This window comes from Nelumbo lutea, chromosome 5 (genome assembly GCF_056320005.1).
Source record: "Nelumbo lutea isolate HS-2025 chromosome 5, American lotus-T2T, whole genome shotgun sequence".
NCBI classification, from domain to species: domain Eukaryota; kingdom Viridiplantae; phylum Streptophyta; class Magnoliopsida; order Proteales; family Nelumbonaceae; genus Nelumbo; species Nelumbo lutea.
In genome coordinates, this window is record NC_142688.1 from 43,416,787 (window position 1) to 43,439,379 (window position 22,593).

The 22,593-nt window shown below is 38.7% G+C and overlaps 1 protein-coding gene and 1 long non-coding RNA gene across 2 annotated transcripts; one reads left to right on the plus strand and one right to left on the minus strand.

Annotated features, from left to right (window-relative positions):
• Positions 1–8,670: 8,670 nt before the first annotated feature.
• LOC148852029 (uncharacterized) lies at positions 8,671–12,990 on the minus strand. Its single transcript, XR_016099048.1, has 2 exons — positions 12,869–12,990; positions 8,671–11,556 (listed from the first exon to the last, which is right to left on the minus strand). It is a non-coding gene; the product is annotated as an uncharacterized LOC148852029 (long non-coding RNA).
• Positions 12,724–16,281, plus strand: NPQ4 (Chlorophyll A-B binding family protein). The gene is made up of 4 exons (XM_088943787.1): positions 12,724–13,701; positions 13,823–13,936; positions 15,222–15,465; positions 15,954–16,281. The coding sequence occupies exons 1-4, from the start codon at positions 13,486–13,488 to the stop codon at positions 16,199–16,201; spliced, it is 822 nt and encodes a 273-aa protein (XP_088799913.1). The 5' UTR covers positions 12,724–13,485; the 3' UTR covers positions 16,202–16,281.
• Positions 16,282–22,593: the final 6,312 nt, after the last annotated feature.

Genomic DNA, 22,593 nt, shown 5'->3' on the forward strand with positions numbered 1-22,593 from the left:
ATAACCATATAGAAAGGCCACCCTAAAAAACGGCTCTCAAAAATAAATACAAAAGTAATTATACAACTGCGACACTAATTAAAACTAAATACAAAAGTAATATGAGAAAGACCCAAGTCCTAGCCCACTTTTTTATTGCAAATAGGAGGTTGAGTTGGCTACAATTTATGCCACACTAGGTCAATCAAACAGATCTAGTATGTGTGGTCAAAAAGTGCAAAATCTAAAGATTATAATTAAAACAATACCTAAAACTATAAACTTAAGGGGGTGTTAACCTATGTGTATGGTTTTGTTTTTAAAAGCGAAATCAGCTATTTGTAAACAAAAATAGATATTGCATCATCAAAATTATTATAATTTTATTGTTCTGACAATTATATACATATAGTGTGTGTGTTAGATATAAAGATATATTAGATATATTAGTTGTGTCCATTCTGCTTATGTCATTTGTTTGTGTTGAGGCTCGTCCAATCATATTATAATAAGATATATCTAAGTCAATTATATGATCTCATCATTCAAATTTTATTTATTCAATTGAAATACATACCACTATTTCAATTATCTTCTCATTCACAATGATCCCATCTTTACATGTACGATGGTTAATGTATATTTGTGTATGTGAAGGCAGTATTCCGTTGGCTTCCTCAGTCTACAATTACATATATTTCATTAATCAGTGTTGGGGAAGAAGGGGTCACTGTAACTTTGGAGGAGGATCTCTAAGGCACGTCTGAAGACACTATCTTTAGAATGTTATTTGCCCCCACTCAGTTTTACTGAGTTTGCTGTTGGGTTACAGGCAAATTCGTTCCCAAGATACAACAGAGCCTTAGGCGAGAATCTGCAACCAGCAAAGTTGAAGAGTCTCCAAAGAAACCTTCTGTGAGACTGTAGCAGACCGGACTGAGAGAGAGAGAGATAGTGAATTTCGAAATTGTGTGTTTTGGAGTCTGATTCATGCTCCTTAAATAATTTGTGAAGAGGTATGAGGAAAAGGTAGGTGCTGGTTTAGAGAAGGCACCTTGAACAGTCACAATTTCAACCATTGTGACTGTTTAAAAAGTTGTTAATAGTTGGTGACTGTTAACTTTGAATTGTGCCTCTTGATCACACGCGATTGAATCATGACCGTTGATCTCATTAACGGTGATCAACGGTCATCAATGCACCAAACCAGAGCTGCCCATCGCAAGCCCAGGGGGTGCGCACGAAATGCGAACAAAGTGCGCCTCTAAAGCGCCTCATTGCGCCACACACACGCGTGCACACGCATGCGTGCGCATTGCGTGGTATCGAATCCCCATACTCTCCTCTACTAATTCTAAGGAGTGTAAATCAGCTCCTATTGAAATACTGAAAACAAACCTTGTAATTATCCAATGTGGGACAAGTTCAAAACTGGATTTTTTTTTTTTGTAAGAGAAAAATTGATTTTTCAACCAAGTGTGCAGGTGCAATTTCTCATATAATTGACCAATCAAACCCATTGGATTTAATCTCTTATGAGATTAAAATCCAAAAATCCCCCACATTGATTGATCAATTACATAGTTCTCTCAATCCAAACTACTATGACATAGTTATGCATACAAAAGGTGTTTATCAACTTAAACCTCTTGTTAGTATAGTTATCTCAGAGCCTTGTCAAAGTTATTGGTGGTAAGACCTTAAACCAACTACTCTCAAGACAGACCGAAGACACCTATACACATAAAAATGTTCAGTCTCTTCAAGAGTTTCAAATTTTGCTCAGCACTGCTATGGCCATGTGCTTCTTTCCTGGTTTCATGAACAATCCCGAGAGCAAACCCAAACCCTCATGAGAAGCGGCACCACTTCTATGTTTACATAGGTGAAGTTCCACTATGTGCTCCGTTATTTGACACATTTCGGAACTTTATTAAGAGTTTATCTCAACCTCTCATCATAACGAACAACACTGTTTATATTGTGATGAGAAATTTCTCAATGTCAGTGCTAACAATCACATTGCTGTAACTTGTTGTTACCCATTAAATCCAATACTGATGGATTTTTAGTTCAGGTTGGGTTACCATTACAGGTGACTAAGTAAATGATTTTAATCCCATCTCTTTGGTTGTCATTTTACCAATTCTCTAGCTAAACCCTTGATAAGAGAATCAACCAAGTTTTTACTTGACCTCACATAAGTTATAGTGATGACTCCATCTTGAATCAGTTGCCTAACAAATTCATGTCTTAGACTTATATGTCTGGACTTACCATTGTAGGTACCACTGTAGGCCCTTGACAGAGTTGCCTCACTATCACAATAAGTGCAAATTTGAGGCATAGGACTAGGCCAAAGTTTTATATCCAATAATAAATTCCTAATCCATTCAGCCTCTTTTCCAACAGCTGCTAAGGCTATGAATTTGGATTCCATGGTCGAGCGAGATATACAAGTTTGTCTCTTGGATGCCCAAGACATCGCACCCCCACCAACGACAAAAATCCATCCAGATGTGGACTTGTTATCTCCATTACTAGTAATCCAACTTGCATCAGTGTACCCTTCTACTACAACTGGATAATCACAATAAAACAAGCCAAGTTCCATGGTTCTCTTGAGATACCCAAGAACTCTCCCAATTGCCTTCTAGTGCTCTGCACCAGGATACTTGTAAACTGACTGAGTTTACTTACTGCAAATGCAATATCAGGTCTGGTACAAAGCATAGCATACATCAAGCTCCCTACTGCACTAGCATACTTAAGTCGTACAATTGCTCTACCAATATTTTATGCTAGTTTTATACTAGAATCATATGGCGTGCTATATTCTTTAAACCCTAAATGCTTAAATTTCTCAAGTACTTTCTCAATATAATGTAATTGGCTTAATGCATAGCCCTTACTATACTTTTTAACTTTTATTCCCAAGATGGTATCTACTTCTCCTAAATCTTTCATCTTGATAACAGAAGATAAGTAGTTTTTAGTTTCATTTATGCCAACCATATTTGTACCCACAATAAGCATATCATCCACATAAAGACACATAATTACTCCATAATTTTCAGTGAATTTTGAGTAGATGCATCTATCAGCACTATTATGTTTAAAACCAAAAGCTATAATGCAAAAAATCAAATTTCTCATGCCACTGTTTAGGTGCTTGTTTTAATCCATATAGTGATTTAACCAGTTTGCAGACTTTCTTCTCGTTTTCAGGAAGAACAAATTCTTCTAGTTGTTCCATGTAAACCTCTTCATTTAAATCACCATTTAAGAAAGTAGTTTTAACATCCATTTGGTGAATAGATAAGTGATAAATGGATGCTAATGCTATGAGTGTTCTAATGGAAGTTGTTCTAGCCACTGGTGCATAGGTGTCAAAGTAATCAATCCCTTCCTTTTGACTATCACTTGTAGTTCATGAACTTGGTCCAATATTGGTTTATGGTCGTTCATTGTAAAGTCAAAGTATTCTGCAATAATATACTTATTCATACCTACTTCTTGCACCTTGTATTTGAATTCTAGGACCTTCTAGATTTCTTTTGGAGATGTAAGTTCCTTGTAGAAGTTGTAGAGTCGGTTTGATAAAGCATTCAGTATGTGTCATCGGCACATAAGTGAGTCCTCTTCCCGTTTTGCTATTTCCTTCTTTAGTTTCACAGAGTCTTTGTCAGTGGATTCAGGAAGTGATTGCAGATTCGGGTCCAACAGATAGTATAGCTTCAGTGTGGTCAGAAAGAAGATCATCTTGTCTTGCCATCGGCTGAAATTTGCTCCATCGAACTGGTCTAGTCGAACAAGATCTTGGTTCATCATCTTGATCGAAGTCATGCTTGCTTCCGCCTCCATTGCAGAATAACGTTCTAAAATTGTTGAGGAAGATGGGGTCACTGTAACTATGGAGGAGAAGCTCTGAGGCGCGTCTGAAGACACTATCTTTAGAATGTTATTTGCCCCCACTCAGTTTTACTGAGTTTGCTGTTGGGTTACAGGCAAATTCGTTCCCAAGATACAACAGAGCCTTAGGCGAGAATCTGCAACCAGCAAAGTTGAAGAGTCTCCAAAGAAACCTTCTGTGAGACTGTAGCAGACCGGACTGAGAGAGAGAGAGATAGTGAATTTCGAAATTGTGTGTTTTGGAGTCTGATTCATGCTCCTTAAATAATTTGTGAAGAGGTATGAGGAAAAGGTAGGTGCTGGTTTAGAGAAGGCACCTTGAACAGTCACAATTTCAACCATTGTGACTGTTTAAAAAGTTGTTAATAGTTGGTGACTGTTAACTTTGAATTGTGCCTCTTAATCACACACGATCGAATCATGACCGTTGATCTCATCAACGGTGATCAACGGTCATCAATGCACCAAAACCAAAGCTGCCCATCGCAAGCCATGGGGGTCCGCGCGAAGTGCGATCAAAGTGCGCCTCTAAAGCGCTTCATTGCACCACACACACGCGCGCACACATGTGCGTGCACGTTGTGCGGTATCGAATCCCCATACTCTCCTCTACTAATTCTAAGGAGTGTAAATCAGCTCCTATTGAAATACTGAAAACAAACCTTGTAATTATCCAATATGGGACAAGTTCAAAACTGAGTTTTTTTTTTTTTTTTTTTTGTAAGAGAAAAACTGATTTTTCAACCAAGTGTGCAGGTGCAATTTCCATACAATAAGGCTCTTCCAATTTCACATGACTTTCTTTGTTTATTAAATAAATTCTCTATAACAAAGGAAATAAAAATTGGAAAATACTCATTGGGAGATCATTATTTACATAACTTCTAATAATAGCAATTATAATAATTAATCATTATTATCAACATTTAATCGTATATTTCCTTTCTAAGAGAACCAGTGGTGAACAATGTCATGCCATTGATCTTTACCTACCCGAGGGATCATATATTCTTTTAATCATTTCTTTGTCTTATTTTGATCGTAACCCTTAACTTTTAATTCACACTTCCATTGCCTCCACTTTTCACCCATATTACTTATGATCAATTTCTTTGTCTTTTCAGTAAGGCATAACATCACATTTCACCAATCTAATAAAGAATTAAATGAAATTAAAAAAATCAAATAATACATACCTCTATTGTTTTCCATATATCAACCTTGTTTTTATTTGGCATTTAATGCCAATTTAAATAATTAATGAGTGCAAAGGTTGATATCCTCACCATGCTACCTATGAATCGAGTAAGAGTGCACGCTTCATTACTTACTAATTGATGATCAATATTCAATTGAACAATGCATTCTTCATTTGGCATATTCCATACATCAGCTATGTGTGTGGGACCTCGAGTCCTTTTAGATTGGTGAGAACCATTTCCTTAAACAAGTGTATAAATATATATATATATATATATATAAGTGTTTTTTGGAAAATACTTATTTGGATAAGTGTATTTATTCATGTTCTTTGATTTCCCAAGTAGATAAGACAACAACCATTTTAGTCATAAAAAGCCATTATTAAGGAGTAAGTGATACCCCATGAAAACAAATTTCTTTGGTCCCCAAATAAATCTGAAAAAAGAACATTGGTATCTTGTTCAATGGGCAATCCCATTGGACAACTTCCTCATCCCAAAATCCAAAAAAAAAAAAAAAACAAATAGGCACCAAAGAGCTTTTAACGATGTGTATTTCTCATTAGACATGCCCACCACTCTTGAGATGTTGTAAATAGAAAACAACTCACACTGATTGAAATCTTGCATTTCTTTAATTGTCTATGACATCACCCAATAGGGGAGGTGTTAGTCCAATTTGAAAAGAGAGGGAGGTTTCTGTATTTAGGAGAAACCATAAGGGAGGTTTTAAGTTTTTTATTCTTAGGCCTTGTTTGTGTTTCGTTAAATGATTTACCTAGGTAAATGCGCTTATCTGGTTAAGTGTTTCCTAACTAAAGGCGTACAATAACTGATTTATCTAGAAAAAATAACATTATTGATGGGACAATGTTGTCCCATCATGTATTAGCGATTTTGAGTGCACATGGGTAAATAACCTACACAAGTCTAAAAAAAGCATTACTTCCTAGGTAAATGAGTTGCTTAGACATCGTTCTTTTCCATAGGATTCACCAATACAAAAAAATGAGTATGGGTTTATTTCTTTTCCATGGGACCTATCAATTTACTTGCCCCTACTTCCTAAAAAACAAATGAGGACTTAATAATATTAAGTTTAAAGGAAAAACTTTTCAAAACCTAACTGAGGTGGCATTTGATTGCACTTTTTAGAGGTCTGAATCTGAAAATACTACTTTTTAAACCCCACCTCTTGTTTGGTTGTACATCTTAAACTGGGTCTGAAATTGATTTTCAGATCTGAAAATCATAGACCTTGGGTTGGCTCTTAATGTGCTCAGACGCATTTCAAAGCCAGCCCAATGTCCAAAATCTCTCTCTCTCTCTCTCTCTCTCTCTCTCTCTCTCTCTCTCTCTCTCTCTTGGTCTCTCTCTCCGCTAGACCTATTCATGGGCTGGGTAGCCCGATGGCCCAGCCCGACCCCGCCTGCATCCCGATCGGGCTTGGTCATGTAATTAGGCCCCCGAGCCTGACCTCGAGCATAACACAATAAGCCTGATTGTGTTTCAGGCCGATCTCAGGATTTGTCAAAAAAGCCCGACTCGACTCAACATTATATATTTTATAAAATATATAAATAATATAATATTTATTAAAATATATATTTATAATTTAATATATACATTTTTTATTCTTTTCTTTATAATCTCTCTCTATTCAACCGTTAATAGTATGGGCTAAATTTTGGGCTCAGGCCCAGGCCCGGGCTTTTTATGAGGGTTGGGCTCGGGCCCAAGTTGTAGGCCCGATGGTCGGGCCGGGCTCGGGCTCAGGTTCATGCCTTAGAAAATTCTGTTAATACAAAGTGAAAGCCAGCCCATGAGCAGGTCTACTCTCCGCCCTATCTTCCTGCCACTATCGCTACAAGTTGCAGCAGCGGCTCTCTCTCTCTCTCACTCACTCGCTCTCTCTCTTCACCCTGTCTTCCCGCCACCGTTGCTGTAACTTGTAGTGGTGGCTCTCTCTCCCCCTGTCTTCTCTCTCTCTCTCTCTCTCTCTTGCTCTCTCTTTCTCTTCGCCCTGTATTCCCGCCACCGCCGTTGCAAGTTGTAGCGGCAGCTCTTGCAATAGTGGCTCTCTCCCTGTCTTCTCTCGCTCTTGCTCTCTCTCTCTCTCTCTCTCTCTCCCTCCCTCCCTTATCTTCCCACCACTGCCATCGTTGCCGTCTTCTCTCTCTCCCCCCCTCTCTCTCTCTCTCTCCCTCCTTTGTCTTCCCACCATTGCCATTGTCGCTACAACATGCAGTAGTGGTGGTTCGGTGAATAATAATAATAATGCTTTTATTAATTATTAATTATTTTAATAATTTTTATTAAATTTACTTGTTTTATTTATATTTGACCACTTTTGGATTGTTTTCAACTTAAATAAAAATTGAAAATTAAATTATAAAAATTTTATTTATTTATTTATTTTTTAACCCCAAAATTTATTCCCGGGGTGGCCATTATAATTTTTTTAAAGACATGAAGAGAATAGGACCTATGAGGGGACATAAAAACCTTACCCCTCGAAAAAGCTATGCACCAAGTTCCTAGCTTATAAGTATATACAATAGAAATAAAAAGACGGAAAACGAGGAAATCAAAAAATATGAAGGTAAGGAAGAGTCATCCATAGAAACTCTGTGAACATGAGGTGGAATAGATAGGATTGAATGAAAAAAAAGTTGACGACTACAAATCGCACGCTAGATTAGCAAAAGCATCAACTAACCGATTACCCTCTCTATAAACATGTTGAATGATGAATTCCATGAATATTATGAAGATCATTCATTCAATACCAAAAGTAGTAGGGCGTGTTTGAACAATGCTGTCCACTCTAGCATAGAGAGGTCCCCATTCTCGATTGTATACACTAAGGCTCCTAAACATGCCTTAGATTTGCTTAAACTACCCAAGGTTCGTAGTTTGAACGTCACAGCTGAACACATGGCAAAGTACATACAGTCTGAGCATGATGAGGTGAAACAAAAGTTGGAAGAAGTACAAGGACAAGCATCGCCGCAGACAAGTCTTCCGGGAAGGCGATATGGTATAGGTGTTCTTAAGCAAAGAACCATGGTTTTTAAAACCGAACCAGTCAGGGGTCCGGTTACCAGTTCGAACAGTCTGACCATTCGATCCAAACGGCCGGCCCATTTTGACAAAAAAAAATAAAAATTTTGAAAAACGGTCAAAATTGTTCAAACGATTAATTGACTGGTTCAGTGGTTTGTTGACCAAAATCAACAGTTTTGGGGAAAAAAGCGGGTTTGGAGAAAAATGGAACCGATTAGATGACCGGTTCTCAGTTTTCCAGTGCGACCGTCTGGTTCGGTCAGGCTTTGAAAACCATGCAAAGAACGGCTTCCCAATGACTTGTATAATAAGTTACAACCTTAGTGTTAGGGGCCATAAAGATTTTGAGACGGACCAATGACAATGCGCCAATGCCTATGTCATTGACTTGCCAGAGTGTCACGGGGCTAGTCATTGGGGCTCCATGCGGCACTCGAATGCGATGAGTAAGCCTAAGCAACAAGCAACAACACAAGAAAAAGACAACAAAGATGGCACACGAATTATACGAAAGGCAAATTGTATTGTATTAATGGATGACAAGCATAAGCACATAGTTCAGTGTCGAGGGGATCTCATGCTTAACCTTTACATGCTCTTGATTTACTCGATTACCTATCTCCCCTCAAAGAGTACATTAAGCTTTTGGGGGAGTGACATAAAGATACATCAAAAGAATGAAAAATCATACTAAGTAATTATAAGAATGCCATTCGCAATCCCCCCATACAAAAGTACATGCATAGCCCACCCATGACACACACTTGGACACTGGAGTAGCGGTTGTAGGCACGATGGATGGCACTTGATGGCACAACGAAGAGAACACTTGTGACAGTCTCCCCCACTCAATTCAGTCATCATCCTCGAAGACTGGCTTCTACTTGAGGCTCAGATCTGCTATTGATGAAGGAGGGTTCTTCAGCTGCTCCACGAACTTGGTCTCTTCCAAGGCCCGGGCATGAGGTTGGGTGGAAGTCTTTAGGGTGTTCTTGATGGTGGGAAAACCTATGGCTAGTCCTTATGTTAAGTCCTTACCTGACTGCTTCAAGGTAGGATTTTGGATGTTTTGCTTTGGTGGTAGGAAAGTTTGTGGCCAGGGCTAGGTCAAAATGAAAGTTTGGATTTTTCGGGTCTTGTTCCCCCTGATGATTTTTTCCCCAAGGGTTGCTCCTCAGAAGGCTCCAATGAGGGTTTGCTTGATCAATGTGGTTGCGGATAGGGTACCTAAGTGGATTTGGTGGTACTCGCTCTCCCCGTTGATTGTCATAGTGGAACTGGTTGTGGTTGGAGACGGCCTTGGGTCTTCCAGGAGTCTTTTGTGTTATCGGCTCGTGGCGCTGATGTTGGTCCCGTTGTTGATGTTGATGTTGGAGCTGGTACTACTGTTGACATTGGTACTGGCGTTGCTGCTGATGTTGATGTTGGCACTGATGTTGGAACGGCTTTGGGGGAGACTTCTTCCTGGAGATGACTTCCCAACCCGTCCCAGTGCTGATGTGAGATGATTGAGACAAGGGTCTTCCTTGTAGGCATGATGCTGGCTTTGTGGATATCTACTTCCTTATAGTATTGTAGGGCTGAAAGTTGCTTCCCATGTACCTTCAAGGCTGTTGTCACTGGAACCATGCAAGGAGAACACTCGTCCAAGATGACAACCTAAAAATCATCCAAAGATACTACAAATAGATTGATGGGTCTTTTCCATGACCCAACTTGGAGCTCTACTCCAAGAGCCATGCCTTCTACTGCTTTGGCCCTTGAGTTGACAGCCTTGATCCACCTTGTTTGTTTGGTGGTGGTCAAGCCGAGTCACTTTGCCTCCACAAGCGAGATGAAGTTGTGAGTGGCCCCCATGTCTACCAAGGCTTGGGTCGGCCTTCCGCCGAGGGTGATATCTACATATTTCAGCCCCTTGTGGCCTATGGTGGGCCACTTGGATGTGGCCTCTTTCTTAACCATGGTATTGATGAGTTGGAGGGCACCTACTCTTGGCGCCGTTGTGGGTTTTTCCTCATCACTCTCTTCACTGTTGCTGAGTTTAGCGATGAGGGCATTGAGTTTCTTCAGTGTTGGACAGTCACTCGTCTAATGATTCCCATTGCAAAGGTAACAAAGCGCAGGAGGAGTAGTTGGTCTCCTAGTGAACTGGTGGCCCTGATAGCTTTGGGCTCCTTGTGGCTTCTCCCCTTGTTGGTAACTGTCAGGCTTGTTATTGGGCACTGATTTCTCTTGTGTAGAGGTTGATTTCTGATCTCCCCCACTCAAGCTATTGGTACGTGGGCTATGTGGTTGGTGGTCTTCCTCTTCTGACTTTCTTAGATCAACTAGTTGCTCGGCCACCACCATGGTTGTTGCTAAGTCCTTCACCCCATGCCGTTGTAGTTCGAGCTCCGCCAATGGTTTGAGACCACCCATGAAGTTGAACAAAAGGTATTTGTTAGACATGTCAAAGATTTCAAGGGTCAAGGCTGAGAACTCTTGGACATAGTCATGCAATGAGTCTTAGTGCTTCAAGTTCTTCAACTTTCTTCGTGCCAAGTACTCAACATTTCCGGGGAAGAACTATTGCTTGATCTCTCTCTTGAAATCGGCCCAGGTGTTGAGGGTCCGAGTGCCACGTTCAATGTCCTAGCAACATCTATTCCACCATAACATTGCAATATCATTTAAATACATGGCGGTTGTACATACCTGAGTTTGGTCATCATGGATGCCAATTGCGGAGAAGTACTGATCAAGTTGCCACAAGAAGTTTTCAAGCTCCTGAGCATCACGAGCACCAGAGTATGGAGTTGGTTGGCGCACCTTGATATAGGTGGATGGAGCGAATGAAGAGTCAGTGGAATTGGCCATAGATCTTTTCATGATTGTCAGCTTGGCCATCATCTCATCCATTTGCGCTTGCAAGTTGCCATCATGCCTTAAAGGCTTCTTTGGGAAGAGCTGGTTTGTGACTGCTACAAGGTGTTATGGATGTCTCGGAGGGCTCCATTGAAGCGGCTCTCCAGCTTCACCACAACATTCTCTATAGTCTCCATGTTAAGATGGAGTTCGTCAACCTGATCTTGAGTCTCACCTATTGTTGCCTCACAACATAGAATGCGCATGTCCATGCTAGCTAGCTGGTCGATCGATTGTCACACTTGCTAACTTTAGTTGTGCGGCCCTTCGGGGCTTGTGTCCTGGTGGGTTCGTCGAGTGGAGCCTCATTAGTGTCATGGGCTTGGTGTGGCTTGTGTAGTGTGTCATCGGCAATGTCGTGGTTGCTCTTCATTGTGTTGAATTAGGGGCGGTCGATAGGGTCCAATGTGTGTGTAGGAGCTTCTGCTCTGATACCAACTGTCACGGGGCTAGTCATTGGGGCCCGTGCGAAACTCGAATGCGACGAGTAAGCCTAAGTAACAAGCAACAACACAAGAAAAAGGCAACAAATATGGCACACGAATTAGACAAAAGGCAAATTGTATTGCATTAATGGACGGCAAGCATAAGCACACATATCAGTGTTGAGGGGATCTCATGCTTAACTTTTACATGCTCTTGATTCACTCGACTACCTACCTCCACTCAAAGAGTACGCTAAGCTTTTGGGGGAGTGATATAAAGATACATCAAAAGGATGAAAAATCATACTAAATAATTATAAGAATGACATTGACAATCCCCTCATACAAAAGTACATGTATGGCCCACCCATGACACACACTTGGACACTGAAGTGATAGTTATAGACACGATGGAAGGCACTTAATGGCATGACGAAGAAAACACTTGTGACAAGAGGGCATGAGCATACACAGCACATTCAACGTCGTTGATTTGTTACTATATCACTCTGAGGAGCCACTGTACCCCGAGTTTGATGAGTAATTTATTATTTAATCTTCTCCAAAAAAAAATAGTAAAAACTGAAAATTATAAAAATAATTTACTTTATCTACCTTAAATGATTTATATGTTTTATTTTATGACTATATGATAAAAATAAAAACATATATATTTATTATTTGAAAAGATACAATTATTATTTATATAAAAAAACTAAGTAAATAAAGTTTCCCAAAATTTTGAAAATTGAAAATTATAATTATAAAAGTTGAAATAGAGTCATAATTATTGTTGATATGTACATCTTCTAGAGTCCTAGTATTGTTGATTGTAATGCTTCTTTTCATATAACCTACTAAAGTGTGTATTTCTCACATGTTTAAACCTTATTCATACATACTTATCAAAAAAAAAAAAAAAAGAAAAGAAAAGAAATCCCTATTGATAGATACTTGTAAAAAAATTTATTCATAGATAATTCTGTTTTAGATTTAATGTTATTAGTGTATTTATGTGATTTGTATACATTTCCCTAATATATCCCAATGTTTCCATGTATCCATACCTTACCAATAGTTAAACTAACCCATATGATAGCCTCCTCTTTGTTCCAAGTTCCAACCAAAGGAAGTAAATATGGGTGGGTTCCTTTGAAAAGAGTACAAATGTAAATATGTACAGTACAAATACATACAGAATAATAGAAAATATAAGATTTTGGACTCTACATATTTGCATTTGCACTCCTTTCAAACTTAACTTTGGGGTTACAGTTTTGCACCCATCTGAAAATGGAGAGAACTAGGCGCCTTCAGACCAGTTTTATTAGACCGGACCGGATATAAACAACAAAAATCACTAGGCCATGGTTTACGTACCGGTTTACCCTGTGATTGATTAGATCGTTCTCAGCCATCCTGTCCAATCCGAAACCAACAAAACTGGTCCAAACAAATTGACAGTGGCAGGTCCGGCCAAGTATCTCCCACACCTAGCTACTTGATGCTCTCAACTACCTATTAGGTTCAACGTGTATTCCCGCGAAATGGGCATCTGAGTCCTATATTCTTTGTATACATTTGGGCCAAGTTGGCCGGTTCCACTTCTCGGACAAGGATCCGACTAAGATCCAACCAGACAAACTCCCCTAGATTCTGGATCCTTTTCTCGGACCTCATTGCAACCAAGGCCACACAAAAGCACACACATCCAGGAAGTCATCAAAGTGAACAAGTGACACACAGCAATTCTCACATTTCATCGAACACAAGAACCACAAAAAATGATCTCAAGAACATCCGTGGAGACGTGGTCACTCTATTTGCCCATCAAAGCTCTCCAAACCCTATCCACATCTCACAATAAATGTCTACATCCCACTTCAAATCTTAGTGGACTCAGGAATTATTGATACTTTCACAAGTAACTTGTGCTCTTCACCTGCAAATCAAAAGCCAACCTCCTTGAAACAAGAAAGGAGCTAGCTAGCCTGCCCATGGCTCAGTCCATGATGCTCATGTCTAGGGTGGCCGGCCATGTCTTGGATTTGAAGAGAGAGCCAGTTTTACAGTCCCAAGTTCAAAGGCTCCGGCCCAAGCCATTCTCTCATCTTGTGCTCCCTCCACTGTCTACCCGTCCACACAGTACTTCATCTTCTGCTAGCACAGTCGTTTCTCTCTTCAAGGCAAGAACCAAGGCCGCTCCAGCAAAGGTCTCTCTCTCTAGTCTGAGTTTTGAGTTCTTTGATTGCATAATGATCAAGAGGCTGAGAAATTTAGGTGAATATATATTTGTTCTGGTTTCAATTAAGGTTAGTTTTTGTTCTAATACAGGTTGAAAAGCCAAAGGAGAAGGTTGAGGATGGCATATTTGGGACCTCCGGTGGAATTGGATTCACGAAACAAAACGAGCTGTTTGTGGGTCGTGTCGCCATGCTTGGATTTGCTGTGAGTAGATTTCTATTTCCTTCTGTTGTTTGGTTTCTTTCCTAGATGGGAATATCTTCTTCATTGATTGTTGTTTTGGTTCAACCTCGAATCTAGGAGCATTGCTCAGAAATACGGCTTGACGCTTATAACTTGCCACGTGTTCCATATCTAGAGTGAGTTGTTCAGTGGGCCCCACATTTGAGATTTACTTACTGGGCTGAAATTAACTTGGGGTATTGTGGAGCTTGTCTTCTATCAAGTGTTCCTCTTCATATATTTTATTTTATTTTTTCCTGCTATCTGCGTATTTACTGAAGTACCCTTATCAGTATCATCTTCAACTTTATCAAGTTTCCCTTACCCGACGTGGACCGGAGGCCGGAGATCCAACTTCTAACAAGTAGATCTGGCAATCGGGTCAGGGTCAGGTCGGGTTTGAATCGGGTCAAGGCGTTTTCAAGTTGTTTCGAGTTGGGCCAATCTTCGGGTTGGGACAACAAGGATAGACCCTAACTCTCTCTAAATATTCAGTTAAGGTTGACCGACAGGCCAGATGGTTCAAGGGTTCAATATGTTGGGTGCGTTGGTCTTTGACCAAGTTAATGGATTTTGTTCAATTGATTCAACTAAGAATTGAGACCGAATCAGCCCCCCACAATGTCCCAGAGCATATTTTTGCCATACATTAGAAGCATTTCCCGATGATGACATCATCATTCTGGATATTATTATTGGGAGATGTTTTCAATACATGGCAGGGATGTGCTGTGGGACGTTGTGCGGGGCAGTCTTGTGTGGGGCTGATTTGAACTCCTGAGAGTTGGGATTTGTTCCTCATAGAGCCTACCTCACAGGCACATCCCAATGTGCATTGAAAACATCTCTAATGAACAATAACACATAACTACGAGAGATGTTTTCAATACATGGTGGGATATACCTGTGAGGTCGGTGTGAGAAGCAGATCCGGTTTCTTCAACTGACTCTATCAACACCAGTTTGTAAATGTTATCTTCTAGTTGGAGTCACTAGATAGGAAACCCTAACCTGCTTTTTACGGGTTGGACCCGGTCAGGTTCATAGGTTGGGTCAACCTTTTTGCCAGGTCTACTGACAAGTAACATTTGAATCGTTTGAGGCAATCAGATCTGATCCATCCAATGAAGGTTCTGATACAAATCGATGCTGATGAATCTTAATACGTGGCAAATTGTGGGAGCCTTTCTTTCGCTTGCAACTGTGGCAAGCTAATTGCAATTGTCACCCTTAATCTTAACAATATGTAACTTTTTCAATGTTGTAGGCATCCTTATTGGGTGAAGGAATTACAGGCAAGGGAATTCTAGCACAACTGAATCTGGAAACTGGAATTCCCATTTATGAAGCTGAGCCTCTGCTTCTGTTCTTCATCCTCTTTACTCTGCTCGGAGCAATTGGAGCATTGGGTGACCGTGGTCGCTTTGTAGATGACCCTCCCACTGGACTTGAGAGGGCAGTGATTCCCCCAGGAAAAAGCTTCAGAGCAGCTCTTGGTCTCAATGAAGGAGGTGAGGCATCAAGTCTGTAATGTTAGTTTGTTGCAGTGTTTTCCATCCCATTGTTGACCCGGTGGTCGGACCAGTGATCTGGTCACTATCCCAGTTTGTATCAACCACTAACTATTACCTTACAAAAAATCGTTGACTCGGTCAACCCATTTAGCAAGTGAGCGGGTTTTGAAATTTTTGTATTGGAGAAAACCTATGATACCGAAGATATGGTACTAAAAGAGCTTTGACCAATCAAAGCACCAATTTATTGGCTGTAAGCTTCTCCGGTATCATAGTCGAACCTCTATATTGATAATGCCATGGATTGATCCATTGATGAGCGATAAAATTGAACCAATGACCCCTTGAGCCAGAGGAAGACCGGTTCAACTTCCTATCCGGGTTTTAGAACACTTGGTTATTGTGATTCCAATCCAAAACATTCCGAGACCTACATTCATTCAAGTAATTCTGTTTGACAAGTTTATTTCTTTCTTTTGTTCAAGGTCCTCTATTTGGATTTACAAAGGCCAACGAACTCTTTGTGGGAAGATTGGCTCAACTGGGGATTGCTTTCTCTTTAATTGGAGAAATAATTACAGGAAAGGGAGCTCTAGCACAGCTAAACATTGAAACTGGGGTTCCCATCAATGAACTTGAACCACTACTGTTGTTTAACGTTGCCTTCTTCTTCTTTGCAGCAATTAATCCCGGTACTGGTAAATTTCTGACAGATGAGGAGGAAGATGAGTAGGAGAAACTAGGTTATGATGCGTATAAAGCATTTCTGTACTTCATTAATTGTTAAATGTCATACATTTTCATCTCGTTTCAGCTCTGGTTTCTCATTTGCTTGCAAACCCCCACCTGGCCATATGTGCAATAATGTTTTGAATATTTGAGTTTTTCAGCAACAAGCCCTCAAGCATTGAATGCTCGATGGTTACTTATTATCTGGTGGTTTGAATTTGAAATATGACACTCAATAGAGTGGAATGGCAGAACAGAATTCGTGTAAATAGTTGGGACTTGGAACAAGGCTTACTTGAGTTGAGTATCTAGTAGGTTGAATTTGAAACAAGTTCAAGTGTAGGTAAGGGTTAGAGAGAATGAGTGAGTATTTTCAAGAATTTATTTTATTAATATTAGAATATAAATATAAATGATTTGATTTGATTTCTAAAATACAAAGAACTGAACTGAAACGGTAAACCGAAATTTAAATGAATGGCAAACCAAACCACCATTTTCACTTTAGTTTGGTTTGGTGTGGACGATATAATGAACACCCCCCTACCCCTATTATGTATGTGTATGTAGTTGAAAGCTGGCGCTGTAAGTATTTGGTTGGAATGTATTGATAAAAAAAAAAAAAAGTATTTGGTTTGGATGTGGTATTTCTTCCTTTAAACCACAAAGTTCGCTGATCTACTATTATTTGGTCCTGACTCCTATGAGAAAGCAAACTGGATCAAGCACCACTCTGGATCTCTTGCTCACGAGAATTCTGCCCATGCCTATCCACAATACATCACCCCCTGTAAATTGGGAACATCTCCCTCTACATAATACTATGAAGAGGATGAGATGTTCTCCATGTGTGACTAAAATAAATGTAAGCAGGAGGAGATCCTGGCTCATCAAACACCCCCCTGCCCCCCAACACACACACCCAATAAATATTTCATTACTTAACCATTCAATTGATTAAGGGGCCATTGGGACGTGACATTCTTATCAATTGCAGTTTAAAAAATAAATCACAATCATATGGTTTGAAAACAAAATGTTTTTCAAAATAAAAATAAACAACCATTGTGCAAATGAGTTCTTTGTTTTAAAAAATAGGGTAAAATACAAAACATTCCCTGAAGTTTCTGACAATATAGTTTTACTTTAGCAAAAGCCTCCCTTAAATTTTTAAAGAATGTGACGAAAACCTCCCTTCTGTCAATCACCAAGATGAAAAACATCAATAGTTATAAAATTAGCCCTAAGCGTCATTTAATGATTTTATTCTAATCAAGCAACAAAATTACCTTCTTTCATGTTTCAACCTTCTTCGTTCTTGTTTCTTTAGAGAGAAATTTTCCTTCTGTTCTATTATTTTCCCGCTCCCACCTTCGTTAGGAGAAAGAAAGAAAGAAAGTGATATGAAAGAAGAAAAAAGTGGGTTGGGTTTTCTGCTATTCCATCTCATCCAATGTTTTTCCTAACCGGCTAGTCTTACAACTGTTGTTTTTGGTAATCACGACTAACCAACTCGGCTAAAAATCCATGTTTGGAAGAACCTAGTGCTCTCTTAACCAGGGCCACCTTTGTCTCCAATGTTGCCTGAGCAGTATCAACCGGTGCAATGGTTTGAGATTAAGAATGCTTAATCAAGTTTAAGAATGAAAAGGGCAGTTTTCATGGATACCCTATGTTGCCATCTATAGTTTTAATCCGGAAAAGTAATCCGAATGGTTATCCTATACGATGTGTGGTTGTCTGTCTTGTTTGATTTAGAGAGGTGATCGATATGCTCAATCTATATATCAAACAAGGGGACTCATGGGACATGCATGCCCTGTGTTAACTTCCCAGATAGATTAGCTCTATGCTGTCTAGCTTGATCATGTCTACCATCTATGATTTCTTCTCGATTCATTGTTTCTGGCCAATAGAAGAATTCTTTTTTATATCAAAATTCCCCAAAAAGTATTTTTCTATGCTATGAGGTATGACTTAATTATTTCTGGCATGTTTCTTTTTCCTCCGAAGCTTGATAAAGCACCATGCATGAAGTATGACTTAATTATTCTAAAATCTTTCTCCATGAATAATAACAAAGAAAGTATGGGAGGAGGAAGTTGTGTCGCTGGGTTTCATAGAGGTTAGAAATGATGTGTTGGGGGCCTTGGTGGTTTATGATGAAGACTATCTGAGTTGGAAGAGGTTGGATGCTGTGAGATTGTTAGTCTTGGGAGCTTCAGACATTTTTTTTTTCAATGTTTTGGAGCTTCATATTAAACAAAAGAAGGTCTGGGTGAGTTTAGCATAGGAAAGGGAAGTTACCTATTTCGGTAAAATAGATGTTTTAGAAAAATTGATTCATCGCTTTAACATTTTCAGTCTTGATCATTAACGGAAGAGAGTTTTTTGTTGCATTCTTTAAAAATTTAGGGGAGGGTTTTGCTAAATTGAAATTATAGAAGAGGTTTTTATGATTGTTAAAAACTTTAGGCGAGGTTTTTGTATTTTACCCTAAAAATATGAATTGTTTTTAAAAACAAATCTTCTTATTTTCACTTCTAAAACAAAAACGAAGTTACTAACATGTTTTTTTTTTTTTTTTTTTTTGACATGGCACATTTGTAAAGAGGTGAAAACAAAAACATTGGGTCATTAATTCACTTTATCCAACACCCCCTAAACCAGCTAATAAATAATTTAATGTAATTAAATTGATCAAAGTGCTCTCTCTAAGTTTATACAATGCATATATGGTTAAGTTTTATATATGATTTTGCATTTGTTGACACAAATTTGAAGCACAAAAAAAAATGAAGACAAATTAAAATATTTAATATATTTTTTTATAAATGTAATTGGGATATAATCTTTTTTTTTTATGTTTTTTTAAGCAAAGGACGTCCTTTGATTCTCTTGTCATGGAAACGACCTAAAATGCTTGATGACTTATAATTATGGCTTATTGCGGGCACAACCTAATAAATTTGATGATTTACAGTTGTATAAGGAATTTGGAGGGATTAATTGTACCTTGATTTGAACATGAATTACGATGCTACTCTTTAATTGTAGAAGGTGTTCGGATGGTATCCTATTTGGACGAGGACGTCGCTTGGCAGATTACGTGGCTGCCCTTCTCGGACCACAGTAGCTTTGTCATCTGAAACCGTATGACAGAAGAGCGCAATTTAGAGAATAGACAAGGAAGAAAACTTCGTAGAGAAAAGGGAAATCCTCCAAACAGCTCGACGCATAATTTCATCCCGACAATTTCGGAAACTTAATCCGATTATGGCTAGGATGTTTGGTTATAAATAGGCACCCTACACTCGAGGTAAAAGACTTTTGGCTCTTCATTCACCTAGCACCCTTTGTTGTTACTTCCTCGGCTCGAGCTAGCACTATTCTATTTTGCTCATCTCGATTGATCCTGTTGTTTTACTAACTTGAACGACGGATTGCCTATCCGAACAATAATTCATGGGGCCTCTGACCCCTTATGTTGTTGCAGATCTCTTTAGTATACGGTTTCATCCTTTCCCTTCAACCTCATCCAAATATGTATGATTATCTGATTGCATTCTCAATTCACAACACCTCAAATCAGATAGCATCGGAAGGTAGGTCCTTTAATTGTAATAATTTGCTGAAAGCTTTCTTGATAACAAAAGTTTGAGAACTTGAACTCTTGAAGTGAAAGTTGAAGCAATTTAATTTTAGGCATCTCGATTGCACTGATTTGAGGACGGAAGCTGCAACAACTTCTAATGGGCATGATCCCATGAAATCGTCTTCCTTTTTTTCTACAAGAAAAAGGTTTTCAGGAGCTGAAGGAGTGGTCCCTTCCTCAATTTATAACGGTATCTGATTTAGAGAGACCCACCTATAAAATTTGAATCAAGTTGAAAGATAGAAAACATTTTCGGCCAACTATGATTTCCTTCTTCAATTGACAACATTCAGGATGCTAATATAGGTAATGTTTTCCATTTCAATGGACGACCCCACAATATTGATTTGAAAGACATATGAGTAATTAGAATTTGTATTATTTTCGCATGTTTGCTGGTCCAACATCTCCAATTGATCTTTATATATGATTGGGGAGTTTTGTAAAAGTGCCACTTGGCAAGAAATTTAAGCACACATATGAGAGAAAATCCATTAATTTAGTTAAACTATCCTCCTTCAATCAACCAACCATATTTTTCTTTTAACGAAATTGTTAATTAGGCATTGTTTTCAATCAATTAGCTCCCACTAGATTGATTAGAGAAAATCTCTCTGGTGGCTGAATCAGTCAGGGGGATCTGATTATCGGGTCGAACGGTTATAAATCATTTTCTTTTACTGGCATTCAAGTAAAGACCTTTATACATAGCAATCGTACTTATCAGGATGACAAGAAGTGAAAATCAATTGAAGGTATGGGTGGAAATAATCCAAAGGTCCGAAATCTGAACAATGATATGGATTGACCACACCATCCCACTTTTCAGACTTGTCCTACTATTTACTTGTCTTTTCCTTAAATTGTCTCATTCTAAGCGCATTCAGTCATACTTGATGAATACTCCCAGTATAGTGAGGCTGACAGCAACGGCTGAGCATGGAAGGCATGGGCAACTACGGCAACTTTACCTAAATTTTGGACTATTGGGTGGTGGTGGTGTTTGTCTTGGAGTAAAGAGTTGGTTGAAATCTATTTTGATTGTAGTTTATGAGCTTCTGATAACGGGCATTTTATTAATTATACTTTTTATTTTCTTCTCTCCCCTTTTTCATGAATATTCAATAAATCAACTTCATTCTACTCTAGCCACTATCGGATACAAGAAATGAGGCCTTTCTGGAAGAAATGGGTTAATTGAAGTAACTGAGTTGGTCATTTTTGCACAAGGGGATGTTTTAGGAATGGAGCATGGGGCTTGGGTGGGCCCCAATTGGTACATATGGATATCCAGAAAAAAAATGGGGAACTCTAGTGACAATGAGCTCATGCAACTCTTTGAAACTCCTCCCTTCAGACATGGGACCCCGTCTCTATTCATAACAAGTCAAAGCTGCTGATTATGTTTTTTCTTGGATCCATTTTGTATGTAAATAAACTCCATTATTAGCATTATTTTATTGAAGAGAATCAAATAAGGGCTTGTTAATTATTTGTACTAAAGACTTAGTGTGAAAGAGGTATAAATATAAATATATAGAGTGTAGAATCTTATATTTTGTATGTATTTATATTTTATATATTTGTGTTTATATTCTTTTTAAGTTGAACCTAAGGCTCAGTTTGGAAGGACTATAAATGTAAATATGTACAGTATAAATACATACAAAATATAAGGTTTTGTATTCTATATATTTGCATTTGTGCTCTTTCCAAATTCAGCCTGTCTCAAATGTGAAATTGTTTATTCTTTTAAAGGTATATTGGAATTGGTGGAACTCTTTATGGTTGATATTGAATGCAGAGAATGTTGTTTTAAAATATAAATATTTAAAGAAATGACAAATGACTATTTTACCCATAGAGACTAGAGAGGGGAATGTTTGTTTAACGTTTTAGTAAATTGGTCAATAATTAATGAAATGATCATAATAAACTAATAAAATGATTAATTGTTAAAATAATTAAAATAATAATAAAATTAATCACTAACAATATCTAAAAAAATATTGTTATTATTAAAAAGTTATTAGAACCCATACACACAAGTCACCCAAAATGGGTACCGGCCGTGTGGAATACATGTATGGTTGTAAAAAGCTGGAACAAGAAAGGGAATAACGGGAATTGGGCCACCATGAATTACATTTTTTTAATCCCAAAATTTACTCCACATGGAGAGGTGGCCACCATGAACTACATTTGATACAACAGTCTAACAAATTGCATCTGAAACAGAATTCAACACGCTGAAGTAATATTGTGTTTTCTTTTTTGTCTGCAACGCCATTCTGCTCATGACTTCCAGGTTGAGAGATTTGGTGGTGCATTCATAAATCACTGAGATACTTTAGAGATTTATGTTCTGAATATTCACTCCCCCATTGAAGTTCAATAGAGCAACCTAGGGCAGGTCCTCATACGAATTGAACGCACCTTTGGGTTCATGATGAGTATATCCGATTCGGTCTATGAACATCATGGACCACACATCCAACCCGATATACAACATTTTGGACTGTGCAAACTGTTTGAATTGGCTTTGGTTCGGATTGAGTCCAACCCAAACCTGGTGTATTGACACCCTTACCAGGAAGCCTAACATCTTTTTCACTTGGCTTGGTTCTAAACTAGAGGAGATTTTCTGCAGAAACGTAGACCTACAAGGAATTTCAGGCTGCACCGGAAACCACTCGGAAGTCAGAACAAACCCTACATACTCAATTGGAGACACTGCTCGA